Here is a 25,769-nt window from a genome sequence, read left to right on the forward strand (position 1 = left end):
GACCGTAGGTGTGAATGTGAGTGTGAATGGTTGTCTGTGTCTATGTGTCAGCCCTGTGATGACCTGGCGACTTGTCCAGGGTGTACCCCGCCTTTCGCCCGTAGTCAGCTGGGATAGGCTCCAGCTTGCCTGCGACCCTGTAGAAGGATAAAGCGGCTAGAGATAATGAGATGAGAGATGAGATGTTTCATAAATACATTAAGTCAGTAAACAGGAAGTTGATGTGCGACTGACCTGAAAACGGTATACACGGTATAGAACCCCAAGCTGAAGTTCGGTACCAAATATGAAGCAGTTGTGATTTGTAGTTGCTGAGAAAAATGTTACGAAAAATTTGTAAATCCACGCTATATGCATCGTAAATACATTCAGTCGGTAAACAGGAAGTCGATGTGCAACAGACCTCAAAACGGTATACACGGTACAGAACCCCAAGCTGAAGTTTGGTACCAAGTGGCTATGATTTGTGGTTGCTGAGAAAAAGGGCGTTTCGGATGGACGGAGATACGGACAGAGGTGAACCAGTATACCCCCCCTCCTTCGGAACGGGGGTACAAAAAAAACACTCTGCATTTGCATTAAGTAACACTGGAGCCCTGTGTCTCACTGGAGCTGTCCAAATTGATCTAGTTTAACTTGTGGATAAGACAAGCAGACTCTTAATGTCTACCATTTTGAGGCCAAAGAAAAGATACAGTGCCCTCCACAATTATTAGAACCTCTTGTAAAGATTAGTAAAAAGGGTTAGGAAAAAAATCCACCTTTGGGTGAAGTCGCTTAATCTCACACTGAAAAAAAATGAGAAAAATTCAACCTTTAATTGAAATCAATTTATTCAGAGAAAAGCAAATCCCCCCATCAAGAACTAATTATTTTCAAAAAACGCATGTGCCATTATTATTAGCACCAGGCTTGTAGTACTTGAGTCCAGGACTCGGAATCGAGTCTGACTCGTGCCCTAATTTTAAGGATTCATGACTCGACTTGGACTTGAGCACTGATGACTCGGACTTGAACTCGGACTCATGCATTAACTACATTAGGACTCGGATTTTTTCCTTTATTTTTTTTGTAACACGCCATAATAATTTGGCATAAGATATTTATATCTACATTAATTTTTGTACTAATTTCATGCAAGAGTGTCACACCTGCACACCTTGGCGTGTGCATCAGATAGACTCTGGGGCGCGCTCTGGACAGCGCACGCGCCAAGCGGACTCTTGCGCACGTGCCGTAAACGACTCGCACCTGCACAGGATTAAGGTGCAATCAGCACGACAATATAAAAACTGTGAAAATGCACTTACTTTGCAAATGTATTGAGTTGCATTGCTGACACATTACCTATACCAGACCATAATGAATTATATTATGAAATTCAATATCATATTGTACCATTAAAAATTCGACTGGGCTAAGTTTGGGTTACTTTCGCAGTCAGAAATTCACTCGCCATCCACTTTATTAGGAATACCTGTCCAATCATCCGAATCAGCCAGTCGTTTGGATTTTCACACACAACAGTCTATAGATTCTTTACACAGAATGGTGCGATAAACCAAAAAACATCCAGTGGGTGGTGGAAACTCCTTGTTCATGTGAGAGGTCACAGAAGAATGGTTAGACTGGTTTATGCTGCCAGGTAGACCATTCAAATAACCACTAGTTATGACCATGGTAAACAGAAAAGCATCTCAGAATGCACAACACTCTGAACCTTGTGGTGGATGGGCTCCACCAGCAGAAGACATCAGGTTTCACGCCTGTCAACCAGGAAACGGCACCTGAGGCTAAAGTGGGCACACTGAAACGGATTACCGTAGATGAAGATTGGAAAAACCTGACCTGGTGAGTTTGCGCCCACTACAGCCTCAGATGTTTGTTCTTGATTGCCGAACTGTCCCCGTTTTTTGTTTTCCACACCATTCTGTGTAAACTGTAGAGACTGTTGCGAGAGAACATCAAGACATCAGCAGTTTCTCAAGTACTAAAACCAGCCCATGTGGCACCAACAGCAATGCCGCAGTCACTGAGATCATATTTCCCCAATCTGATGTTTGACATGAACACTTACTAAGCAGGATCTGCATGATTTTATGCAGTGTGCTCCTGCCAAATAATAGGCTGATTGGATAACTGCATGAATAAGCAGGTGTTCCTAATAAACTGGACAGTGACTAAGTTAGTATGGGAGTAAAACTGAACACACTGGCCTTGTTTTGGTCAAAAGAGGTGATAGGTTTCTGTCTCACCTTCACTCAGTGTCTCCTCCTCAGAGTTTCCACTTTCTCCAAGTGTAAGTCTGTCCATCTGTCCATCTGCTGTCTGCAGACTCAGCTTATGGCACACCTCGAAAGCCTGGCCCACTGTCCTCACGATACGCATTGCCTGACTCTGAGAGAGAAGAGTCACATTTACAGTGTCTTGCAAAAGTATTTATCCCCCTTGGTGCTTATCCTGCTTTGTCGCATTACAAGCTGGAATTAAAATGGATTTTGGGAGGTTAGCACCATTTGATTTGCCTACCACTTTAAAGGTAAACATTGTTTTTTTTTTAATAGTGACACAAACAATAAGATGGAAAAACAGAAATCTGGAGTGTGCATAGGTATTCACCCCCTTTCGTATGAAACCCCTAAATAAGAGCTGGTCCAACCAATTCACTTCATAAGTCACATAATTAGCTGATCAAGATCCACCTGTGTGCAATCAAAGTGTCACATGATCTGTCACATGATGATATAAATCAACCTGTTCTGGAAGGACCCTGACTCTGCAACACAACTAAGCAAGCACCATGAAAACCAAGGAGCCTCCAAAATAGGTCAGAGACAAAGTTGTGGAGAAGTATAGATCAGGTTTGGGTTATAAAAAATATCCCAAACTTTGAATATCCGACGGAGCACCATTAAATCCATTATAGCAAAATGAAAAGAATATGGCACCACTACAAACCTGATAAGAGAAGGCCGCCCACCAAAACTCACAGACCGGGCAAGGAGGGCATTAATCAGAGATGCAACAAAGACACCAAAGATAACACTGAAGGAGCTGCAAAGATCCACAGTGGAGATGGGAGTATCTGTCCATAGGACCACTTTAAGCCATACACTCCACAGAGCGGGGCTTTATGGAAGAGTGGCCAGAAAAGAGCCATTGCTGAAGAAAACACATTTGGAGTTTGCCCTACAGCATGTGGCAGACTCCCCAAACACATGGAAGAAGATTCTCTGGTCAAATGAGACTAAAATGTGAACTTTTTGGCCATCATGGGAAATACCATGTGTGGCACAAACCCAACACCCTGAGAACACCATCCCTACAGTGAAGCATGGTGGTGGCAGCATCAAGCTGTGGGGAAGTTTTTCATTTGCAGGGACAGGAAAGCTGGTCAGGACTGAATGCAGGGAAATTCTGGAAGAGAGCCTGTTTGAGTCAGCCAGAGTTTTGAGACTGGGATGAAGGTTCACGGTCCAGCAGGACAATGACCCTAAACATACTGCTAAAGCTACACTGGGGTGGTTTAAAGGGAAACATTTAAATGTCTTGGAATGGCCTAATCAAAGCCCAGATCTCAATCCAATTGAGAATCTGTGGCATAACTTGAAGATTGCTGTACACCAACACAACCCATCTAACTTGAAGGAGTTGGAGCAGTTTTGCCTTGAGGAATGGGCAAAAATCCCAGTGGTTAGATGTGCTAAGCTAATAGAGACATACCCCAGGAGACTTGCAGTTGTAACTGTAGCAAAAGGTGGCTCTACAAAGTATTGACTTTGAGGGGGGTGAATACCTATGCACACTCCAGATTTCTGTTTTTTCATCTTAATGATAGTTTGTCTCACAATTAAAAAAAAAAACATTGTGCACCTTTAAAGTGGTAGGCGTGTTGGGTAAATCAAATGGTGCTAACCCACAAAAAATCCATTTTAATTCCAGCTTGTAATGCAACAAAACAGGACAAGCACAAAGAGGGATGAATACTTTTGCAAGGCATTGTACATCAAATATGTTTTTTCATTCTGAAACTCAACTCATCCCATCCCTCTTCATCCATCCCATCCCTCTCCCTGTTTACCACAATCAACCTCGCTCATTCATACCCTCCAATAATTATCCCAAACCCTCCCTCCATAATTCATTCCATCCCTGATCTTCATCATCCCAATACCTTCCTCTATTCATCCTAACCTCTTTCCTGATTCTTCCACCTCATTCACCATTCCACCCAATCCCCCATCCCCATTCATCCCAAGCTCCTCTCTCCCCCATCCCAGTCTTATCTCTGTTCACCACAAGCAATATCCGTCATTCATTCAACCCTTCCAAATTTCATCCCGACCCTTCCCTCCATAATTCAATCAAACCTTGCTGCTCATTCCTCCGAATCTTTTCCCTACTTATCCGAATCACTTTCCTGATTCCTCCACATCATTCACCATTCCACCCAATCCCCTATCCCCATTCACCCCCCTCACTAATCCCGTCCCACTTTACTCATTCTAGTCCCCACTGTATTCACCACAGTCAAACTGTTTTTGCTGCATTTTTTGAGTGTTGGGAAGCCATGGCCTAATGGTTAGAGAAACAGCTCTGGAACCAAAAGGTTGCTGGTTTGATTCCCTGGATCAGCAGGTGGTCCTTGAGCAAGGCACCTAACCCCAGGCTACTCTGGGTATGTTGTGCGTCTGCTACAGTGGTGCTTGAAAGTTTGTGAACCCTTTAGAATTTTCTATATTTCTGCATAAATATGACCAAAAACATCATCAGATTTTCACATAAGTCCTAAAAGTAGATAAAGAGAACCCAGTTAAACAAATGAGACAAAAATATTATACTTGGTCATTTATTTATTGAGGAAAATGATCCAATATTACACATCTGTGAGTGGCAAAAGTATGTGAACCTTTGCTTTCAGTATCTGGTGTGACCCCCTTGTGCAGCAATAACTGCAACTAAACGTTTCTGGTAACTGTTGATCAGTCCTGCACACCGGCTTGGAGGAATTTTAGCCCATTCCTCCGTACAGAACAACTTCAACTCTGGGACGTTGGTGGGTTTCCTCACATGAACTGCTCGCTTCAGGTCCTTCCACCACATTTCGACTGGATTAAGGTCAGGACTTTGACTTGGCCATTCCAAAACATTAACTTTATTCTTCTTTAACCATTCTTTGGTAGAACGACTTGTGTGCTTAGGGTCGTTGTCTTGCTGCATGACCCACCTTCTCTTGAGATTCAGTTCATGGACCAATGTCCTGACATTTTCTTTTAGAATTCGCTGGTATAATTCAGAAATCCTTGTTCCGTCAATGATGGCAAGCCATCCTGGCCCAGATGCAGCAAAACGGGCCCAAACCATGATACTACCACCACCATGTTTCACAGATGGGATAAGGTTCTTATGCTGGAATGCAGTGTTCTCCTTTCTCCAAACGTAGCGCTTCTTATTTAAGCCAAAAAGTTCTATTTTGGTCTCATCCGTCCACAAAACATTTTTCCAATAGCCTTCTGGCTTGTCCACGTGATCTTTAGCAAACTGCAAACGAGCAGCAATGTTCTTTTTGGACAGCAGTGGCTTTCTCCTTGCAATATTGCCATGCACACCATTTGTTGTTCAGTGTTCTCCTGATGGTGGACTCATGAACATTAACATTAGCCGATACGAGAGAGGCCTTCAGTTGCTTAGAAGTTACCCTGGGGTCTTTTGTGACCTCACTGACTCTTAAGCTGTGTTCACATATATACCGGTATGATAGTGGTATAACTGTATCGATACAAAGTATACCGGTACAGTTTAGTGCATCTGTCCACACTAGCAAGAAATGTTTGCGGTTTTCTTTCACGGTAGTTGAAATGCGCGTGCGCGAAATGTTTCTGTGGTTACCGAGTAACTTCCTTCCGAGAATATGGCGGATGAAACAACGTGTGTGTGCTTTTTGTTGTCAATGCACAGTCTGTATTTCTGGTGGTCATTTATTCAGTCGAATCGTATAAAACGCACGAGGCAGTTGAGCATCGCTCGTCTCCCCAAAGCTCCAACAAACACATTACTTCGTCTTTGCTCCATGTAGCTCCACGGTCATTTTGAGCCATTTTGACGTTTTATTTACAGCTGGAAAGCACGTGCGTATCGTATTGTATGAATAACCCGGAAGAAGTAGGAACGGTTCATTGCGCATGCGCATTACATTTGTATTGATACAGAACCGCTTCATCTGTCCACACTACAGCGAAGCGCTACAGTACCGATACTGTACCGGTACGAAACCCATACATTTGTGGGTTTCATACCGATACAGTTATACCGCTACAGTACTGGTATAGTTGCTAGTGTGGACAGGTGTTGCGGTACGAAAGTAGTATCGTATCGGTACAAAATCCCTAGTGTGGACAGGGTAATATATGCCTTGCTCTTGGAGTGATCTTTGTTGGTCAACCACTCCTGGGGAGGGTAACAATGGTCATGAATTTCCTCCATTTGTACACAATCTGTCTGACTGTGGATTGGTGGAGTCCAAACTCTTTAGAGATGGTTTTGTAACCTTTTCCAGCCTGATGAGCATCAGCAACACTTTTTCTGAGGTCTTCAGAAATCTCCTTTGTTCGTGCCATGATACACTTCTACAAACATGTGTTGTGAAGATCAAACTTTGATAGATCCCTGTTCTTTAAATAAAACAGGGTGCCCACTCACACCTGATTGTCATCCCACTGATTGAAAACACCCAGAGGTGGACAGTAACGAAGTACATTTACTTGAGTACTGTACTTAAAGGAGGTACGCAGAGCCTTTATTTTAAATACATTTCTGAGCGGATAGTATCTCCATCCTTGACTCTTGTATGCTGCATAAATGGGAATAAAAATATATATTTTTTGAGAGTTAAAATCGACCACAAAGTTGGCATTCGAGCTGCCCCGCTGAGCCAGCCAGCCCTGAGTGCATGACGTCACAGCTGGAACTGGTTTTAAGGCCGAGGCCTTTGACAGCTATAGACCAAAGTCATATAAATAAAAATTTATGGTGAAAGTAAGAAATACCGTTACCGACTTGTTCAACTAAGACTGATTTGACTTCACTGATTGCGGGTTGACTCTCATTAAAACAAGGCGCCCAAGGTGTTATAACTTATGCAATATACATGTACATGCATGCATTTTCACTGATAAAACATAAAAGGCTAATTAAATAATCAAATGAACGGAGACAATCACATTCTGAAGCAAATAAATAATCTTATACCAGTAACTTAAACATACAATACAAGTTACATGTATTCATCTAAATGCAGGTAAACAATGTGTTTTTTTTTTTTATCCAAATGAGAGTCATAGCTTACCCGTCTGTGTTCTCGCTTCTTGAAGGCTGATTGTTTTTGAAACAATCTGACTTTCAGTTGTTTGTTCAGTTCTCAGTTCATTCACTTCTTCCATGTAAGGGTGAGATGGCAGCAAAATCCAGTTTAGAAATCAGACGGCTGCTCCACTCATTCACTTTTCTTCATACTGTGTACTCTGCCATTACTGCTGGGCTCAGGCAATTACTAAAACCTGGGACGGAACGGGATGTCACCGGTTTTAGCAACAACTGCAGGGAGGTCACTGCCCGAGCGATATGTCTCATCCCGTTCCGTCCCAGGTTTTAGCAACAACCCTCGGCTCACTCCAGGAGGACTGATGCAACTGAACTTGCTTTCTTTTAAAAAAAATAAAATAAAAACTTGCCTTTTCTTATAGTTTTCTTTTTCTTTAATTGTTGGTACTGCACCCTCTTTCAATACGGGCTTATAGCCAATGCTTCTCAACAGATCAGAGGTTTCGTACGAGTCTTCAGTAAAATGTGCAGAGCAGAGGACAGACCACTTCGTAGGCGCCCAATGTGCCCGTAAACTTCTCGCAAAACGTGTCCAAATCTTTGCAGTTTGAACATTCTTGGGCCATGAATGCAACGTAAATCCACCTTCTGTCATGTTGCTGCACCGGTCAAAAACACATTTATGTGGCATGGTGATAAATTAGCTCAAAATGGAGGCTCGTTGTTGCAGTCAGCTCTGTGTTTTAGTATAGCGGAAATGGCGATGAGACCGACAGACTTCCTGCTGTGGCGTTGCGGACATCAGGGTCATTCACTCAGACCGCTACCTATATAAATCACTTTAATCGTAAAAATTACTATATTAGATTTATTGTTAACACTTAAAACTATTCCTGTGCCATTCTTGAGGTCTCAAGGTATTTATAAATGAAAATGAGGCCATGGTTCTGCGTATATGCTTTAAGTACACTTTGAGTATCTGTACTTTGAGTATTAATTTTTTTGGCAACTTATGACTTTAACTTCACTACATTTGAAAGACAAATACCGTACTTTTTACTCCACTACATTTCTATCAAGGTCCTCGTTACTTGTTACTATGAAGCAGCTTTGAAAGTGGATTTTTTTTTCTTTTCTTTTCTAAAACATGATTGTTTTTTTTCACAGGTGACACTGAGAGCTTATGAGTAATCACTAGGGTCATGTCACGTCCATAGACTGTATAAAATCAAGATCAATGTTTTCTCCGCAGTATTATTATTAACAACAAAATTGATGGCAGAATGGAAGGAGGCAGTTCTGGGAAACGCATGCTCCCACGGTTCTATAGAACCCATGTTTCAGTTTTCTGAAAGGAATAAAGAGTTGTTTTGTTTTAAATGTTTTTTTTTGTCTAAAACGGAGCACATCACGGCCTACAAAAACTTGCCGTCCGACTTGCAGAGCTTGCAACAAAGTTGTCTGTGCTTTTAGAGCTAGCAATAACATTGCAAGTGTAGCTATGCAGTCTGGTTAGTCAAATGACTTTCTATGGATTTTCCCACCAAGTTGCCATCGCCTTATCCACGGCTAACGTTAACACATAGCTAGTTAACTTGGACATTGTTAGTTAGCATGTAAACACGGAGTTGCACTAACATGAATGACATTAACTTCTCTGAAGTGCTTTCAGAAATGTTATAGTATAATCTTGCCAAATAAACAAAATGTAGAAATCTTTCTTTTCTAGTAACGTTAGCTAGCCAATATGATTTCGAGTTTGAAAAGATTTTGCTAGCATGTCAGGTGGAGCTTCACTGACTAGCTAGCCTAACAGTAAACCACCATGATTCCACAGGCAGATGCATACGTGCATGAATACACACACTTGCACATACGTGCATGTGAGACCTGTGAGATGGACAGTATTGTACTAGTCAGTCACAACAAATTGTTGGAATTTTTTGTTTTGATGTCAGATGATGGTCTTGCCTTTTTTTTTTCTTGCTTAAAGCAGTGTTACTGTTGGGCAGTTATAACAGTTATAACAGTGTTACTGTTGGGCAGCTAGAGGTGCAGACCTGGGTTTTAAGCAAGTTGGACTGTCAGTTTTATTTTCTGAGCAAGCTGCATTTACAGCTATTCCACTGTCTTCCTGATTAACATACACATACATGTGTGCACACTGCCAGAACACTACCATGCTGCTTTGTTGGGGTGGGGAGGAGTGTTACAATTTAAAAAAAAAAAAAAGAAAGAAAATAACAATAGCTCTTTTCAGTTGTGTTTCATTTTGTAATGTTCTACCAGGAGTTTATTCTACAGGTTCTACAAGTTAGTAAATCCAGTCGGTTGCTTCAGAGGCATTAGGTTTTGTAAGCATTGTGTCAATAATACAACGATGCGTTGACAGAAAATGTACAACCCCGATTCCAAAAAAGTTGGGACAAAGTACAAATTGTAAATAAAAACGGAATGCAATGATGTGGAAGTTTCAAAATTCCATATTTTATTCAGAATAGAACATAGATGACATATCAAATGTTTAAACTGAGAAAATGTATCATTTAAAGAGAAAAATTAGGTGATTTTAAATTTCATGACAACAACACATCTCAAAAAAGTTGGGACAAGGCCATGTTTACCACTGTGAGACATCCCCTTTTCTCTTTAGAACAGTCTGTAAACGTCTGGGGACTGAGGAGACAAGTTGCTCAAGTTTAGGGATAGGAATGTTAACCCATTCTTGTCTAATGTAGGATTCTAGTTGCTCAGCTGTCTTAGGTCTTTTTTGTCGTATCTTCTGTTTTATGATGCACCAAATGTTTTCTATGGGTGAAAGATCTGGACTGCAGGCTGGCCAGTTCAGTACCCGGACCCTTCTTCTACGCAGCCATGATGCTGTAATTGATGCAGTATGTGGTTTGGCATTGTCATGTTGGAAAATGCAAGGTCTTCCCTGAAAGAGACGTCGTCTGGATGGGAGCATATGTTGCTCTAGAACCTGGATATACCTTTCAGCATTGATGGTGTCTTTCCAGATGTGTAAGCTGCCCATGCCACACGCACTAATGCAACCCCATACCATCAGAGATGCAGGCTTCTGAACTGAGCGCCGATAACAACTTGGGTCGTCCTTCTCCTCTTTAGTCCGAATGACACGGCGTCCCTGATATCCATCAAGAACTTCAAATTTTGATTCGTCTGACCACATAACAGTTTTCCACTTTGCCACAGTCCATTTTAAATGAGCCTTGGCCCAGAGAAGACGTCTGTGCTTCTGGATCATGTTTAGATACGGCTTCTTCTTTGAACTATAGAGTTTTAGCTGGCAACGGCAGATGGCACGGTGGATTGTGTTCACAGATAATGTTCTCTGGAAATATTCCTGAGCCCATTTTGTGATTTCCAATACAGAAGCATGCCTGTATGTAATGCAGTGCCGTCTAAGGGCCCGAAGATCACGGGCATCCAGTATGGTTTTCCGGCCAATATTTGAGCCAATATTTGGCATGAAATTTCAAAATGTCTCACTTTCGACATTTGATATGTTGTCTGTGTTCTATTGTGAATACAATATCAGTTTTTGAGATTTGTAAATTATTGCATTCCGTCTTTATTTACAATTTGTACTTTGTCCCAACTTTTTTGGAATCGGGGTTGTACTTTTAATACTTAAGTATTTTTAAAAGCAAGTACTTCAGTACTTTAACTTAAGTAAAAATTTGACTGGACAACTTTCACTTGTATTGGAGTAACATTTGACCAGTGGGATCTGTACTTTGACTTAAGTAATGAAGTTGGGTACTTTGTCCACCTCTGAAAACCCAACTCTAATTTCACCTTCAAATTAACTGCTAATCCTAGAGGTTCACATACTTTTGCCACTCACAGATATGTAATATTGGATCATTTTCCTCAATAAATAAATGACCAAGTATAATATTTTTATCTCATTTGTTTAACTGGGTTCTCTTTATCTACTTTTAGGACTTGTGTGAAAATCTGATGATGTTTTCGGTCATATTTATGCAGAAATATAGAAAATTCTAAAGGGTTCACAAACTTTCAAGCACCACTATAAATGCCTGTAGTGTTTGCACTACATACTACTGCCAGACACTGTTTTATACTTTTATATAGCATTTATACTGCACATACTGTTTATACTGTTTGTTACTTAATTGATACTTTGCTACTTTTCTGGACTGTATTGGTTCTGTTGCTGCTTTGCACCGCTGCCAGACACTTTATTGCTTTACTTTAAAAACATTTAGCAGATGTGCTTATCCAGAGTTACGTACAACATACCCAGAGCAGCCTGGGGAGCATTTGGCGGTTAGATGCCTTGCTCAAGGGCGCTTCAGTCATTCCTGCTTGTCCAGGGAATCAAACTGGCAACCTTTTGGTCCCAAAGCTGCTTCTCTAACCTTTAAGTCATGATTTCCCATTATTGCTACTTATTGCTGTTTTATTTGTTGTTTCATTTTATTTAACTGATTGTTTTTATAGTATCCAGTATGGACAATGCAAACTTAATCTCGCTGTACCACAGCAATAACAAAGATATTCTATTCTATCCTCCGTCGTTCGTTCAACCCCTCCCTCACACATCCCAGCCCTCTTCACTCGACCTTCCCCCAACTCAATGTTTCATTCTTCCTGATCCTACAGTAGCATGAAATCAAGCATACACTCCTCTTAAAGGTTACACCCTGATCCTGTTACAGAAACTCTGTAGTCAACAGGATCCTGTGTGGACCTTCTCCTCCCACCCAGAAGCCCTCTAGTACTATAAAGCTCCTATTTGATCATTCACTCGGCTTGACAAACTTTCCTCTTTTACCCAAACTCTAAGGAACCATGCCATCAGTTAAATCCACTCACTATACAGATGATGTCATTTAACACGCAGTTCTATTGCAGAAACCAGGTTTTGTCCTTCCTTTGACTCCGTAACTACATCTACTACAAACCACACTCTATTGTTATACAAGCTCTCAACCAGTAAAAGCTTCGGAACTTCAGCACAAGATCTCAGGGTTCTGCTCCCCCTAATTACATCTCCATAATTGCTCTCCATGCCATTTAATTAAACACATGCACTGTGTCTGAAATCACTCATTCGTTCACTACTCCCTACTCACTATATCGGGAAATACTATATAGAGGACTATATAGTGAGCTCATTGGTAAAATGAAAAAACATTTTCGGGCGCTAGTCCGTTGCGCTGTTATTTACGTCATTACTGTCGCACAATTAAAATGTGCCAGATCAATCGGCTGGTGGGTTTTCAAAATAATAAATACATGCATGTATTTTTTGTGATAAATCCATATTACACTGAGCGTATTTCCCACATTAATAAATACAAAGTACTTTGTGTCTGCTGCATCTTTCAGTTCTTTTAAATCAAGGCCGAATCCTTTCTTCTTTGCTGCTGCCTTTTATTAAATCAAATTTGAGGCTTTTGATTTGATTTCTTTCAGCGTGACTGCAATGCATGATGGGATATATTGCTTGGTTAGTGACCATCGGTTGTACACTACTTTTCATGATGCACTGTGGGATACTTTGAGTGAACTATATAGGATGTAATAATTCTCACTATACATTCAGACAGCACTACAAAATGGCGAACCCACTTTATAGTTCACTATATAGCGAGTAGTGAGTGATTTTAGACACCAGGAGGGTCTGCACTCAAAAAAAAAAATAAATAAATCAGATGGCAGAATACCTTCTTTTTGGACTTGAAGACATTGCATCTGAAGGTGTTGCTGGACCCATCTCTGGCAATGTAGCTAAAAATCTTTAAATCCTGAGAGTCATGGGACACATAGAAAATCCTATGGGAAAAGACAGAAGGACTGCTGGGACTGTTTATACCAATGCACAAGATCACTTTTATTCTTAAATTCTCAGTTCAAATAGAATAATTAAAGTGTTTTGTGATGCTAAATGATTTATGTTTTGGATACTAAAAGATTACTTTTAATGTCTGTCTTTATTTCATAAATGACAAATGCATAAAAGCGCAAGATGTGCATGAAAGCACTCTGGCGTTTGGCAGCTACACTGAAAAAAGCTTTACAGGAGAACAGCAGAAAGCACCGAGGCGACATTGATCCACAGCATTTTTAGAAGAATGCCAAAACTACTTGGCTGAGTGCGAAGGACTGAAATGACCCCACATGTACTTTACTTACTAACAAATACATTTTTCTTGCTACTTTCTTTATGTTAACTCCAGTTCATTTTTAGCAAATATCATTTAGATATAACTGAAAAAAACAATTTCAAAATGATTGACACCCCAACATAAATACACAAGAATTGTTGCCAGTATTTGGTAAAGACATTGCTGGAGGGAATAGAACACCGAGGCTCTTCCTGTAATGCCTTGTCGAAAGACCTGACTGTCCTCCATGCAGAATATTTCATGCTCCTTCATGTCTTTAAGAGTGTGTACGATCTGCTTTTTCAATTCAGATCAAAGGTTCTGAACAGTGTCCAGACCTGGAGACCAATGCTGGGCTCAGACTACACAAACTACACCATTTCACAGCAATTTGTTTTGGCCTGAATATAAATGTCACATTTCTTCCACGAAGTTGGACACTTCTTACCCCAATTCCAGTCATTCCAGCAATCTCCTACACTGGTGCTTGAAAGTTTGTGAACCCTTTAGAATTTTCTATATCTCTGCATAAATATGACCTAAAACATCATCAGATTTTCACACAAGTCCTAAAAGTAGATAAAGAGAACCTAGTTAAACAAATGAGAAAAATATTATACTTGGTCATTTATTTATTGAGGAAAATGATCCAATATTACATAACTGCGAGTGGCAAAAGTATGTGAACCTCTAGGATTAGCAGTTAATTTGAAGGCGAAATTAGACTCAGGTGTTTTCAATCAATGGGATGACAATCAGGTGTGAGTGGGCACCCTGTTTTATTTAAAGAACAGGGATCTATCAAAGTCTGATCTTCACAACACATGTTTGTGGAAGTGGATCATGGCACGAACAAAAAAGATTTCTGAGGACCTCAGAAAAAGCGTTGTTGATGCTCATCAGGCTGGAAAAGGTTACAAAACATCTCTAAAGAGTTTGGACTCCACCAATCCACAGTCAGACAGATTGTGTACGAACGAAGGAAATTCAGGACCTTTGTTACCCTCCCCAGGAGTGATCGACCAACAAAGATCACTCCAACATTGCTGCTCGTTTGCAGTTTGCTAAAGATCACATGGACAAGCCAGAAGGCTATTGGAAAAATGTTTTGTGGACAGATGAGACCAAAATAGAACTTTTTAGTTTAAATGAGAAGCGTTATATTTAGAGAAAGGATCACGCTGCATTCCAGCATAAGAACCTAATTCCATCTGTGAAACATGGTGGTGGTAGTATCATGGTTTGGGCCTGTTTTGCTGCATCTGGGCCAGGACGGCTTGCCATCATTGATGGAGCAATGAATTCTGAATTATACCAGCAAATTCTAAAGGAAAATGTCAGGACATCTGTCCATGAACTGAATCTCAAGAGAAGGTGGGTCATGCAGCAAGACAATGACCCTAAGCACACAAATCGTTCCACCAAAGAATGGTTAAAGAAGAATAAAGTGAATGTTTTGGAATGGCCAAGTCAAAGTTCTGACCGTAATCCAATGGAAATGTTGTGGAAGGACCTGAAGCGAGCAGTTCATGTGAGGAAACCCAGCAACATCCCAGAGTTGAAGCTGTTCTGTACGGAGGAATGGGCTAAAATTCCTCCAAGCCTGTGTGCAGGACTGATCAACAGTTACCGGAAACGTTTAGTTGCAGTTATTGCTGCACAAGGGGGTCACACCAGATACTGAAAGCAAAGGTTCACATAATTTTGCCACTCACAGATATGTAATACTGGATCATTTTCCTCCTCAATAAATAAATGACCAAGTATAATATTTTTGTCTCACTTGTTTAACTGGGTTCTCTTTATCTACTTTTAGGACTTGTGAGAAAATCTGATGATGTTTTCGGTCATATTTATGCAGAAATATTGAAAATTCTAAAGGGTTCACAAACTTTCAAGCACCACTGTAAGATGTTTTCTTCACTTGATGCAGGCCAGTAATTTAATCCTTCTGAAACACAGGGACATTTTTTCCACGACCAGAGGATACGTCTTCGGACATTATTGTTTCAGAAATGAGAAGCTACTCACTGCATCAATTAGGGTTAAAAGAATTGTTGCCAGTTGAAACATTAATCACTGCAGTAATTGTCCAATCAAAGGCTCGTAAGCATCTGCCTATTTAAATCCAAATAACGGCCAGGTAGTGTATATATGTATTTATCAACATCTTGTACCTGACTTTTTAATACTTTTTTTTTTTTACTGCAAGAATGTCAAGTAATGGGCAATAATTAGGCTAATGCTGTAATCATCATCTTTTTTTTCCCCAAACCTGCTAGAGGCAAAAACATTGTTTATAGTGTAGAACTAGCACAGTTATTAAAGAAAGTACCCTTAAAGAGAGTGGACTTAAATGTGTTTTTTGAGCTGTAAACTAAATGACATGACTGTATTGTGATAAAACACAACACAAGCATTTATAATCTTGACAAAATGTTTTTAGAAAATTCGTAATTTCATAGTTTGAAAACGGCTCTACTGGTTAAATCTATTGGTTAACATCATCCTGAACCTTGCAAATCCAATGCTGACAGAGTCGAGGTGTTCCTAACAAAGTGGCTGATGAGTATAAGTCTGGAAATTTATCCCATCCAAGTAATACTTATGTACCAATATTCATGTAAATTAAATGAAATTTATTACATTGTGAGAGTCTCTGAATTTGGACCAAAAAAAAAAAAAACCTGTACCAGCTGCCAAAGTCCCCCAGACTCACCTGTACACTGGGTCGTGCATCACCAGCATTTTACTTTCATCCCACGTCCACGCTTTCCTCTGTAAGAATGAAAAGTCAGCACAAAACACAACAGAGATGCATTTCTGCAGTATTTTCTAGTACCATGTGTTTAATAAAATATTACCAACAAAAAAAAAAAAATACAATCATACTGTATAGTTTACCTTCTGTTTCTTGCGAAGTATCACTTTTACACCGTCCACTGAGACCACCATGTTCACTTTCTTCTTCTTAATGCTCTTCACCTTGAACTCGTACTATGAGATAAAAACACAATGGTTAAGAGTGAGGAAAGGGTTTTAGCGATTTGAAAACAAGGAAATACACTTCAGACTTTAATTTCCAAAGGATTTTCACAAGTACTGAACCGCAACACTAATATTGTTGAAGATACTGAGACTTCAGCTCTTAATTTTTTATCTAGACAGTGTGACTTCACAGCTCTGTATAAATATGCAAGTATTTACTCATCCAGTACAAAAGGTCGAAGCTGAAATCTTATACAATATTCAGTGAGCTGTTTTTAATAACTTACATATTAAAATTATTATACATACAGAACATTTTTTTTTCCATGGAATAAAAACATGTATTCTGTTCCCTTCTAGCACGGGTGATTGCTCTAAGACAACGAGGGAGGCTCAGCCTCCTCTAAAAATGACGAACATCGTGTAGGATGAATTGCGCTAGGCTTATGTTATAGCTGACCTTATAACATTGCTATTTCAGATCCAGAATCATAGAAATATATGTGCTCAACCCAACTACAGTACGAAATCATTCCGTTATAACTTTCCCCAGTTCGCCTAATGTGCGCGTGAGTTTCTCCCCCTCGTGACGCACAATGCAGCCCAGCCTCAGTGCACTTCAATGGCATTTGGGAGCTATGCGCTTTCAATATCAAAATGCAAGACGATTATTGGACAAATACTGCGAAAACGCCCGCCCACGGAGTCTCACGGACTCCCAGCCTCAGTGGACTTCAATGGCATTTGGGAGCTATGCGCTTTTCAATATCAAAATGCAAGACGGTTATTGGACAAATACTGCGAAAACGCCCGCCCACGGACTCCCAGCCTCACAGTGGGAGGGACATGCCAAAGCTTTCCGCGAGGAGACTGGTGATTGGTGAAAGCGGCCGGATATTTTCTTTGATTGACAGCTCGTTTCAAATATAGACAGGCAGCGGTGAATTTGAGTTCAGTCCCATGCGGATTCGCAAGTGCTGTGGTGTATTGTAAGAGATCAGCTTACATTTCGATTTCATTCATTACATACGGTTTCTACCAGCTTTTTTAGTTTGTATATATTTTCATTGTAAATAAAGTGTAAATATAGTGTTGTCAAGTTTGCTATCTTAGTTCCAGAAATTTCGTTTATTTGAGTGACTGAACTTGAACTTGAGGGGGCTAGTCAGCTAGCAAGAAAGCTGCGCACGGATGCCAAGCATTGCTGATTTAATTTTGGCGAAGCCATTTGCCAGTCTTCCTTTTGAGGAAAAAATTAAAATTAAAGAGCAGGGTAGACCAACGCCTCAAATTGACTTGGTGAAAAAGGTAGGGAATAATACTCGTTCCTTTCAGCTCTCCTGGTACGAGAAAGTGAATTGGCTAACAGCAAGTGACCCACATCAACAACAGTAAATAGGCTACTTTAGTAATATGTCATGGATGGACCAAAAATATAGAATCTATTTAAAATGTTTATGCTGAGTATATTATATTAGAATATATATTTTTCTGGATATGAATTAAACACAGCTACAATTTGGAAAACATTTTTAAACAAAAATACAGCCGAGAACATTTCACACTACAGACCTGGATTAAAAGTGAAGGGTTATCAAAATTGTCAGTAAAACATTTCTCAGTCAAAATAAGTAAAATATAGGGAAAGTGTCATTGAATGAAATGTGTGGCACCCAGCTCTATGTTTGGCTCCCCAAGGTCAGTGCTTGTGCCTATTCCAGAACACTCTGCTGTTACTGCTGAGGTTCCTGACAAAGAGCTGCTTTCAATAGTGATCAATTTTTAAACAACATGCCACAATTTTAAAATATAAAATGTTAAAATATACCCCCCCAACACCACCATCATGTATATTGGACAGTAGGCTAATGGGCCAAAAGAACCTGTTATTTCACAGTTTGTGACCCTGCCAACAATCAGCCAGATCAGAAGCAAGAGTATGGGCAAAACTGATGTGTTTTTTCTTTTAAAATCTGGAAATATCGTAACTGACCAGCCTCCCCTGTTTGAAAGACTACCAGCCGCCACTGCCTTCTAGTGAGTTTACTGATGGCATGCAATATTGTTATCATATCTCTTATCCTCCATGTATTACGCTGCTCTCCCCAATGGAGAATGACTGTGCAATATTGTCACAATATTGCACGTTGTCAAGGCACCACGATGTCACATGTCAAAGCTCATGGGAAGATCCAATGACAAAACTTTTCTGCTGTGCATGCACACAATCATTTCTTTGTTGGCCGGGAAAAAGAGAAGACAAGGTTAATCCAGTGCTTGGTTTAAGCACTAAATAAATAACTGAAACTAAAAACATGCTGAACACCCAAAAAGTGACCAAAACTTCATTATATATTCTTCATGCATATTTACAAGAGAAAAACATAGCAATGGAACTCGAAAAACTGGAAAAGAGACACGTCGGAGATGTAAAACTTCTGTGCTAGTGAGTGACTGTGACAGTTTGTACACAAACATGGCTGCAAGGTTTGCTTCATTAAAAGTGGAAGATTTAGAGAGAATTTTGAAAGAGACAGATGCACTGAACACCCGAAAGGCTACCAAAACTTCACTGGATATTCTTCACGCATATTTACAAGAGAAGAACATACCAACAGACACTGAAAAACTGGAAAAGAGAGCAATAGCGGAAATATTGTCAAAGTTCTACTTGGAGGTGAGGAAAAGTGACGGAGACTTTTACAAAAGGACTTCACTCATGGACTTCACTCAGCAAAGCCCTTTTGTTTTGAACAACTGCAATGTAACAATTAACTACGACCAAAAGTAACTCTGAACTTGAACTGTCTCCCTGGATATAGCTTGTATACAAGTTGGGTTGTTGTTCAGGGTTTGTGGACTTGTACCACTTTTATTGTTAGAACTTTGACTTTGTACAGTACATTGGATTGACAGAACATTGAATTACATTCGATCAGAATCAGCATTCAATATTGGTAAGTTACCCCTCTGTTCTTAACTTTTTGTAAAATCTATAATTGTTCCATCGAATGTGTATGTATAATAATAATAATAATAATAATAATAATAATAATAATAATATTGCCTGGCTTTTTTCGTGGTCTATCAGATATATTCCGTTCAGCTACTCATCATCGACTCGTTCAATATCATGCTAGCTGAATGGAATACATCTGATAGACCACAGAAAAAGCCAGCCAATATTATTTAAATATATGTCATACATACATGCATACGTACAATAACTTTTTTTTAAAGATTTTTTTGTTGTTGTTGAAAAGAAGACAGTAGGATTTTTTACCTTCTCAAAGGGTGCCAATATATATGCAGATGACTGGAGAAAATATTTCAAAATATGGGATCTTTGCAGCTTAATAACCCAAGTTTTACATTTTTACAGACCCTCACCAATATTTCCAGGATATTTTTCAATTATTACATAAAAAAAAATTCTATGAAGAAAACAATAATTTGATAAATAACTTCATTAATTAATTTGTTAATTAAAGCAATTACATATTAAAACAATGACAGCTTACATAATAATAATAATAATAATGATAATAATAATAATAATAATTTGCCATTGCTTTAATATGTACTATAACTCCATGAGGTTTCTGAGAGACATGGGAGTGATAAAAGTGTATGATGCTCATTTGTAAGTCATCAGATAACTGCCTTGGCTGGCTCCTCATTTAAATGACTATTTTGGCACCGACTGGACCCACAGGTCTCTGGTTAATCACTGCATCACTTCCTGGAATACATCATTTTCTGATGGACAGCGATAATTTTCATTATTCAAATCAGATCCTGACATGAAGCAAGCTGGCCTCTTTCCTTCGCAGGGGCACAAAGCTGATTTGTCTATCTTTCATAACCTGGAAGAGAGCAAACAAGGAGAAATGCTTTTAACGAATGTATGAGGGAGGACACAAGAACAGGCCGTGACAGCCAAAGCCCATGTGAGAAGATGGTAAAGTCTTAGTCTTGCGGCATAGTGCTTGTGGTAATAAATTTACATAAGCGTCTTGAGAACACGAGCAGTGTGTAGCACTACTGTAGTGTGTGTGTCAGTTTCATTTTATACCAAAGCTCACATTCAAGACTCGAGTAAGAGATTTGTCCAGCAATGGCTTGGATAAATGGGCGAGCAGGGGTAAGCCCCTCTCCCTGTCTTTCAATGATAAAAAGAGATTAATATAAGGCTTTATTTTTGGCATCCACATCAGATAATATGATGTTCAAATATCTTCAAGTGGATTATTTTGAATTTTTGTGAAAAAAAAAAACTGGCCATGCGGCAGCCATGGCCTGAAGGTTAGAGAAGCAGGGTCGCTGGTTCGATTCCTGGGACCAGCAGAAAAAAAATGTGAGTTGAGTGAATGAATGAACAGCACTTTCCCCTCCCTCTGTATCATGGCTGAAGTGGCCTTGAGCAAGGGACCGAACCCCCAACTGCTCCCTGTGTGCTGTAGCATTGTTGCCCACTGCTCTGGATGTGTGTGTGTGTGTGTGTGTGTGTGTGTGTGCGCGCTCATTGCTCACTTGTGTGTGTTAAATGCAGAGGAGGAAATTCACTGTGCTTGAGTGTACGTGACAAATAAAGGCTTCTTCTTCTAAAACAAGCGCAACAGCCCCACCGGTGGTCATAAGAAAAAACACACAGAATGCTATGAAGAAACGAGGCTGGGGCTGATTTCTTTCCAGCTCAGACTGTAGATTCATGCAGCCTATCAGTGTCAGGTGATAACACAGAGTGAAACACTGTCCGGATTTGATCACTAAAGCCTCGGTCACAACCGGCCGTACGTGCTCCTACGGCCGGTCTACGTGCAAAAAACGCAAGAAATGCACGGAGGACGAGCGTGTGACATGCTGATTTTCGAGCCGTACACTGGCCGCAGAGGTTCTTTGTCATGTCAAACAAACTCTACGGGCGCTTACGTTTTTTTCAGGTTGCATGACAAACTTACGGCCAACATGCGTCTTTCTCCACGAACAAAAAAAACGCAGCGATTTGGGAAATGCCAAAAATCGCACGGCCAAAAAATCGTACGTCCGGTTGTGACCTAGGCTTAAGGCCGACATTTCTTCGCTGACTCATGGTATTCAGAAAAAACTCAGCATGAACCCAGTAGAGCATTCTGGACTTCAAACGTAGACTGTGTGCACGGGTGTGTGTGCTCGTGCACATAATAGCTTGCCCTATGTTATTATTATGCAATCGATGACGTCTTGTGATAGAATGCATTGCACAACACTCATAGTTTCATTGCTGAGCTATTCAGAGATCTCACATTTCATCTAATATCACAACCAGCCTTCGCTGGATTTAATTAAGCTTGTTCTCATTACCCCACTGATCCAACTTGTAAAATGATCTTTTCAAACTCGCTTACACCTTCCCAAAGAAAGATTTGCAATGCTGGAGATTTCGGCACAGGCCAGCAGGCTTCACTTTACTGAATCTGTGCTTGGAAATGTAATACTCTGCCTAATATTCTTTTATACTCTTGATGGAAAAGCGATAATTAGGGCCCGAGCCCTACTGGGCGAAGGCCCTATTGTTCTTGTAAGAGTTCACTATTATTATTCTTCTTCCGTCTTCTTCTTTATTTTTCTCCGCTGTTGGGCCATTTTCGGGGCGCTTGCCATGGGCGAAAACGCACGAAATTTGGCACCAGTTCCGAGAATTGCCACCGCTACTCAGAACCAAAAGCCCAAACTTGGCCGGGGCTCAGGGCCTCTATAGCGCCCCCTAAGTCGTTGTGATTTTGGTCTCCCGCATTAAGGTGCCTGGTTGCCATGTAGTTTGTAGTAGTGGCATGCCATTTGGTACGCTTATGTATCTCACTAAGCCGGACAAAAATCTAATGCCAATGCATTAGCCACGCCCAACAGGAAGTGAGGTAATTTCACTTTTGTGCGGAATGCATGGCCACGAAGACGGCGCAACTCCTCCTAGACCGTTCATAGGAATGTCTCCAAAATTGATACACATCATCTAGAGACATGGCTGACAAAAGTTACTAAATACGTTTCACGTAGCATTAACCGTTCAGAAGTTATACGTCAATCAATTTTCGATGCAAAATTTTACATGCTTAAAAATTCATAACAAATCTTCTAATCGCTCAAAACTGCTCATACTTCACACGCAAATCACTCATTGGGCTTCTGACATGTTACGCAATTTCTGTGATATTTCGCCACTGGGGGCGCTATATTTGGGCAAAAAATCCAATCTTTCCTCAAATTTGGTCAAACTTCACGGCCACCCTCTTACTACCTCCCATGTCATGTATACCACATTTTGGGAATTTTCGTCCATGGGGGGCGCTGTTTTTGGCCGACGCAATTGCTCCAAAACGGGTTTTTGGTAAATAATTCCATAATGCTTTTCCTTCACACCACTTCCTTGTGATAGTGCATTGCTGTTGTAGACACTTATTTTTCCAACTCATAATCGCTCACGTACAGCATAGCGCCACCTACTGACATGGGAAAAACCAAAAAATTTATTCTTCAAAAATCTCTCTCTCATCTTCTACTTACTCAATTGTCATCAAACTTCATATGCAAACTCTTCATAGCTCACCTGACATGTACGCCAAATTTTGTGCACTTTCGCCCCTGGGGGTGCTGGTTATGGCAGAAATGATATTGCAGCTTCTGATTTGTCAAACTTGGCAAGCAAAATCTTTACAAGACCCTTTTTGGGGCGCTTGCCATGGTCGACATCGCACGAAATTTGGCTCCTTTTTCTTAGACTCCCACCGCTACTGAGAACCAGAAGCCCAGATCCAGGCGGGCCTCAGGGCCTCTATAGCGCCCCCTAACTCATTGTGATTTTGGCCTCCCGCATTAAGGTGCCTGGTTGCCATGTAGTTTGTAGTAGTGGCATGCCATTCGGTACGCATATGTATCTCACTAAGCCGGACAAAAATGTAATGCCAATGCATTAGCCACGCCCAACAGGAAGTGAGGTAATTTCACTTTTGTGCGAAATGCATGGCCACGAAGACGGCGCAACTCCTCCTAGACCGTTCATAGGAATGTCACCAAAATTGATACACATCATCTACAGACACGGGTGACAAAAGTTCCTAAATACGTTTCACGTAGAGTAAACCGTTCAGAAGTTATACGTCAATCAATTTTCACTGCAAAATTTTACATGCTTAAAAATTCATAACATATCTTCAAATTGCTCAAAACTGCTCATACTTCACACGCAAATCACTCATTGGGCTTCTGACATGTTACCCAATTTCTGTGATATTTCGCCACTGGGGGCGCTATTTTTGGGCAAAAAATCCAATCTTTCCTCAAATTTGGTCAAACTTTACGGCCACCCTCTTACTACCTCCCATGTCATGTACACCACATTTTGGGTCTTTTCGTCCATGGGGGGCGCTGTTTTTGGCCAACGCAATTGCTCCAAAACAGGTTTTTGGTAAATAATTCCATAATGCTTCTCCTTCACACCACTACCTTGTGATAGTACGTTGCTGTTGTAGACACTTATTTTTCCAACTCATAATCGCTCATGTGCAGCATAGCGCCACCTACTGACATGGGAGAAACCAAAAAATTTATTCTTCAAAAATCAATATCTCATCTTCTATTTTCTCAATCTTGATCAAACTTGATACGCACACTCTTAACAGGTCACCTGACATATGTGCCAAATTTTGTGAACTTTTGCCACTGGGGGCGCTGTTTTCAGGCAACAATTTATATCTCGGATTCTGATTGGTCAAACTTGATCAAACTTTACAAAACAACTCTTCATAGGTCCCTTGACATGTCTACCAAATTTGGTGAACTTTCACCACTGGGGGCGCTCATTGCGCTGTAGCAGTTGCAGGAGAGGTGTTTACAATCATGAGGCACCAGGAGTACGTTGTTTTGGTTGCCTTAAACACACATGACTTGTGGACCACTGGGGGCGCTCATTGCGCTGTAGCAGTTGCAGCAGAGGTGTTTACAATCATGAGGCACCAGGAGTATGTTGTTTTGGTTGCCTTAAACACACATGACTTGTGGGGAATGGGTAGGCAGTCGGGAGCAAGTGTTGTAGCGTTACATACAGACTAATAGATGTCTAACAGAAGACAATCCTATGTAGCTATAGCTTGGTGACTGATGAGGTAAATACATTAATTTGGTTGGGAAGCCATGGCATAAAATGTTCTGTCCATGACAACATCTCAGCGCACCGTGTACTCTGTGTCCAATTCTGTGCTTTGTCACCATTGTGGGAGTAATGTCTCTTGCCAAAGAAGCTGTGGAAGGTATTTCGCGGGGACGCATGCCCCCGCCCCCCTTGGCCGCTGACGCGAGGGCCCGTCGAGGCCGCTTGCGGCTTTAATTTCACTTCTTTTCTTTTTTTTTTTTTTTTAAACGAGTCTCTACAGGAGCAAAATTTTGTGCTGAAAAACAAATGTTTGGAACTCTAAAATGTTCTTGGACTGACTTGATAATGGAGAAGTCATAAAATAGAAATCTATAACAAAGTTTGTTTTCTATGTATATATACAGTGCCTTGCAAAAGTATTCATCCCCCATTGTGTTTGTCCTGTTTTGTTGCATTACAAGCTGGAATTAAAATGGATTTTTGGAGGGTTAGCACCATTTGATTTACACAACATGCCGACCACTTTAAAGGTGCACAATGTTTTTTTTTTTATATTGTGACACAAACAATAATTAAGATGAAAAAACAGAAATCTGGAGTGTGCATAAGTATTCACCCCCACCCCACCAAAGTCAATACTTTGTAGTGCCACTGGGATTTGTGTCCATTCCTCAAGGCAAAACTGCTCCAACTCCTTCAAGTTAGATGGGTTGTGTTGGTGTACAGCAATCTTCAAGTTATGCCACAGATTCTCAATTGGATTGAGGTCTGGGCTTTGATTAGGCCATTCCAAGACATTTAAATGTTTCCCTTTAAACCACTCCAGTGTAGCTTTAGCAATATGTTTAGGGTCACTGTTCTGCTGGACCGTGAACCTTCGACCCAGTCTCAAACCTCTGGCTGACTCGAATGGGTTTTCCTCCAGAATTGCCCTGTATTTAGTGCCATCCATCTTTCCTTCAGTCCTGACCAGCTTTCCTGTCCCTGCAAATGAAAAACATCCCCACAGCATGATGCTGCCACCACCATGTTTCACTGTAGGAATGGTGTTTTCAGGGTGTTGGGTTTGCGCCACACATGGCGTTTCCCATGATGGCCAAAAAGTTAAAATTTTGTCTCATTTGACCAGAGAATCTTCTTCCATGTGTTTGGGGAGTCTGCCACAAGCTGTT

The 25,769-nt window shown here is 40.6% G+C and overlaps 1 protein-coding gene across 4 annotated transcripts in view; it reads right to left on the reverse strand.

Annotated features, from left to right (window-relative positions):
* si:dkey-34e4.1 (carboxyl-terminal PDZ ligand of neuronal nitric oxide synthase protein) overlaps positions 1 to 25,769 on the reverse strand; it is a 228,781-nt gene that overhangs the window by 120,383 nt on the left and 82,629 nt on the right. For all 4 annotated transcript variants that reach the window (XM_060913401.1, XM_060913399.1, XM_060913400.1 and 1 more), the window contains 4 exons: positions 16,386 to 16,478; positions 16,201 to 16,259; positions 13,041 to 13,149; positions 2,256 to 2,397 (listed from right to left, as the gene is read on the reverse strand). In XM_060913401.1, coding sequence (XP_060769384.1) covers positions 2,256 to 2,397; positions 13,041 to 13,149; positions 16,201 to 16,259; positions 16,386 to 16,478 — 403 coding nt within the window. The remainder of the gene's footprint in view (positions 1 to 2,255; positions 2,398 to 13,040; positions 13,150 to 16,200; positions 16,260 to 16,385; positions 16,479 to 25,769) is intronic.

The sequence above is a fragment of the Neoarius graeffei genome, chromosome 28 (genome assembly GCF_027579695.1).
Source record: "Neoarius graeffei isolate fNeoGra1 chromosome 28, fNeoGra1.pri, whole genome shotgun sequence".
Classification (NCBI taxonomy): Eukaryota; Metazoa; Chordata; class Actinopteri; order Siluriformes; family Ariidae; genus Neoarius; species Neoarius graeffei.